Source organism: Penaeus monodon, chromosome 1, assembly GCF_015228065.2.
Source record: "Penaeus monodon isolate SGIC_2016 chromosome 1, NSTDA_Pmon_1, whole genome shotgun sequence".
In the NCBI taxonomy this organism is placed as follows: Eukaryota; Metazoa; Arthropoda; class Malacostraca; order Decapoda; family Penaeidae; genus Penaeus; species Penaeus monodon.
Genome location: NC_051386.1, coordinates 8,751,755 through 8,752,805, shown reverse-complemented (window position 1 = coordinate 8,752,805; position 1,051 = coordinate 8,751,755). Strand labels below are relative to the sequence as shown.

General features: G+C 36.4%; 1 protein-coding gene across 1 annotated transcript; it reads left to right on the top strand.

Moving 5' to 3' along the window:
- Window positions 1–284: 284 nt before the first annotated feature.
- Window positions 285–1,051, top strand: LOC119578094 (the record flags this gene model as incomplete). Its single annotated transcript, XM_037926064.1, is given in 3 exon segments — window positions 285–350; window positions 573–756; window positions 862–1,051. Coding segments are annotated over 2 exon segments (290 nt in total), but the record flags the coding sequence as incomplete, so codon positions are not given.

Below are 1,051 nucleotides of genomic sequence, written 5' to 3'. Positions count from 1 at the left end.
AACCTGTGAACCTCATTTTTGCTTGGGTGGAAGTAAGGAACTCATATATCCCTGTGATTGAATAATTAAATTTCTATCCAGTTTATGAACTGCATTTGGGATACACAGTGTATGTGATATATGCAGTTAGAAAAAAAACCAAAAACATATGATCTGTAGTCTTTATTATCTTTTTGTTATCAGTACACAGTGGATGCTGAAGAAACACAAAAGTAAATAGATCAGTGATCTGATTGAGAAGTAGCCACACAAGTGCATAGGAATTGAATATTGGGAAATGTTGAGAGGCAGTTTTATCGATCTGCTTGAATCCTTGCTCCTCCCACCAAGTCCCCCCCACTGATCATCTAGTAAGTATTAAATCTTGCTACTGGTGCTCTAATAAATATTTTTTACTTACCTATCATTATAAATTTGGTATTGTATATGTATATTACCAAAGTTATAGAATGTTGATATCTTATAATATATATTTCATGTTATATTTTTGTGGTTGTAAATTGCTTACATGTGAACCATTTCTGATTGTTTTTACATTACAGAAATCACTATTTTCATATGGTTCATTACAGAAATTGAGGAAAGATGGTAGAAGGTTCAGCATTGTGCATGGGCAAGACTTGCTCAGACTGGAATACCTCAGTGCCTGTAAGGTGATGCAAGACAGGGAGACAACAGCACGACTCCTGCCTGCAGTGCCGCACAAACTCTACCCAGCACTCTTTGAGGCTGCAATCCTGCACAGTTTCTATTCAAGCAAGTTTTAACAAAGTTGATGTTCTCAATTTAACAACTTTTTGCTTATTCTGCTTGTCAAGACAAAACTACAAAATGTTGACTCCTTTTAATTTTTTATTACAGGGAAAGGTCCTGGATGGAAACAGACAACACTATCATCTTCTGTGATTCCTTTAATACTACATTGGCCATATGAAACAATGTGTGTGCGAGATCTTATTCCTCCGCTGCCTCCCCCCTTGCGAAAATGCCGAGGTGATACTTTAAACACTGTAGGGCAGAGACTTCAACATTTTTATGATAATGTCATGCA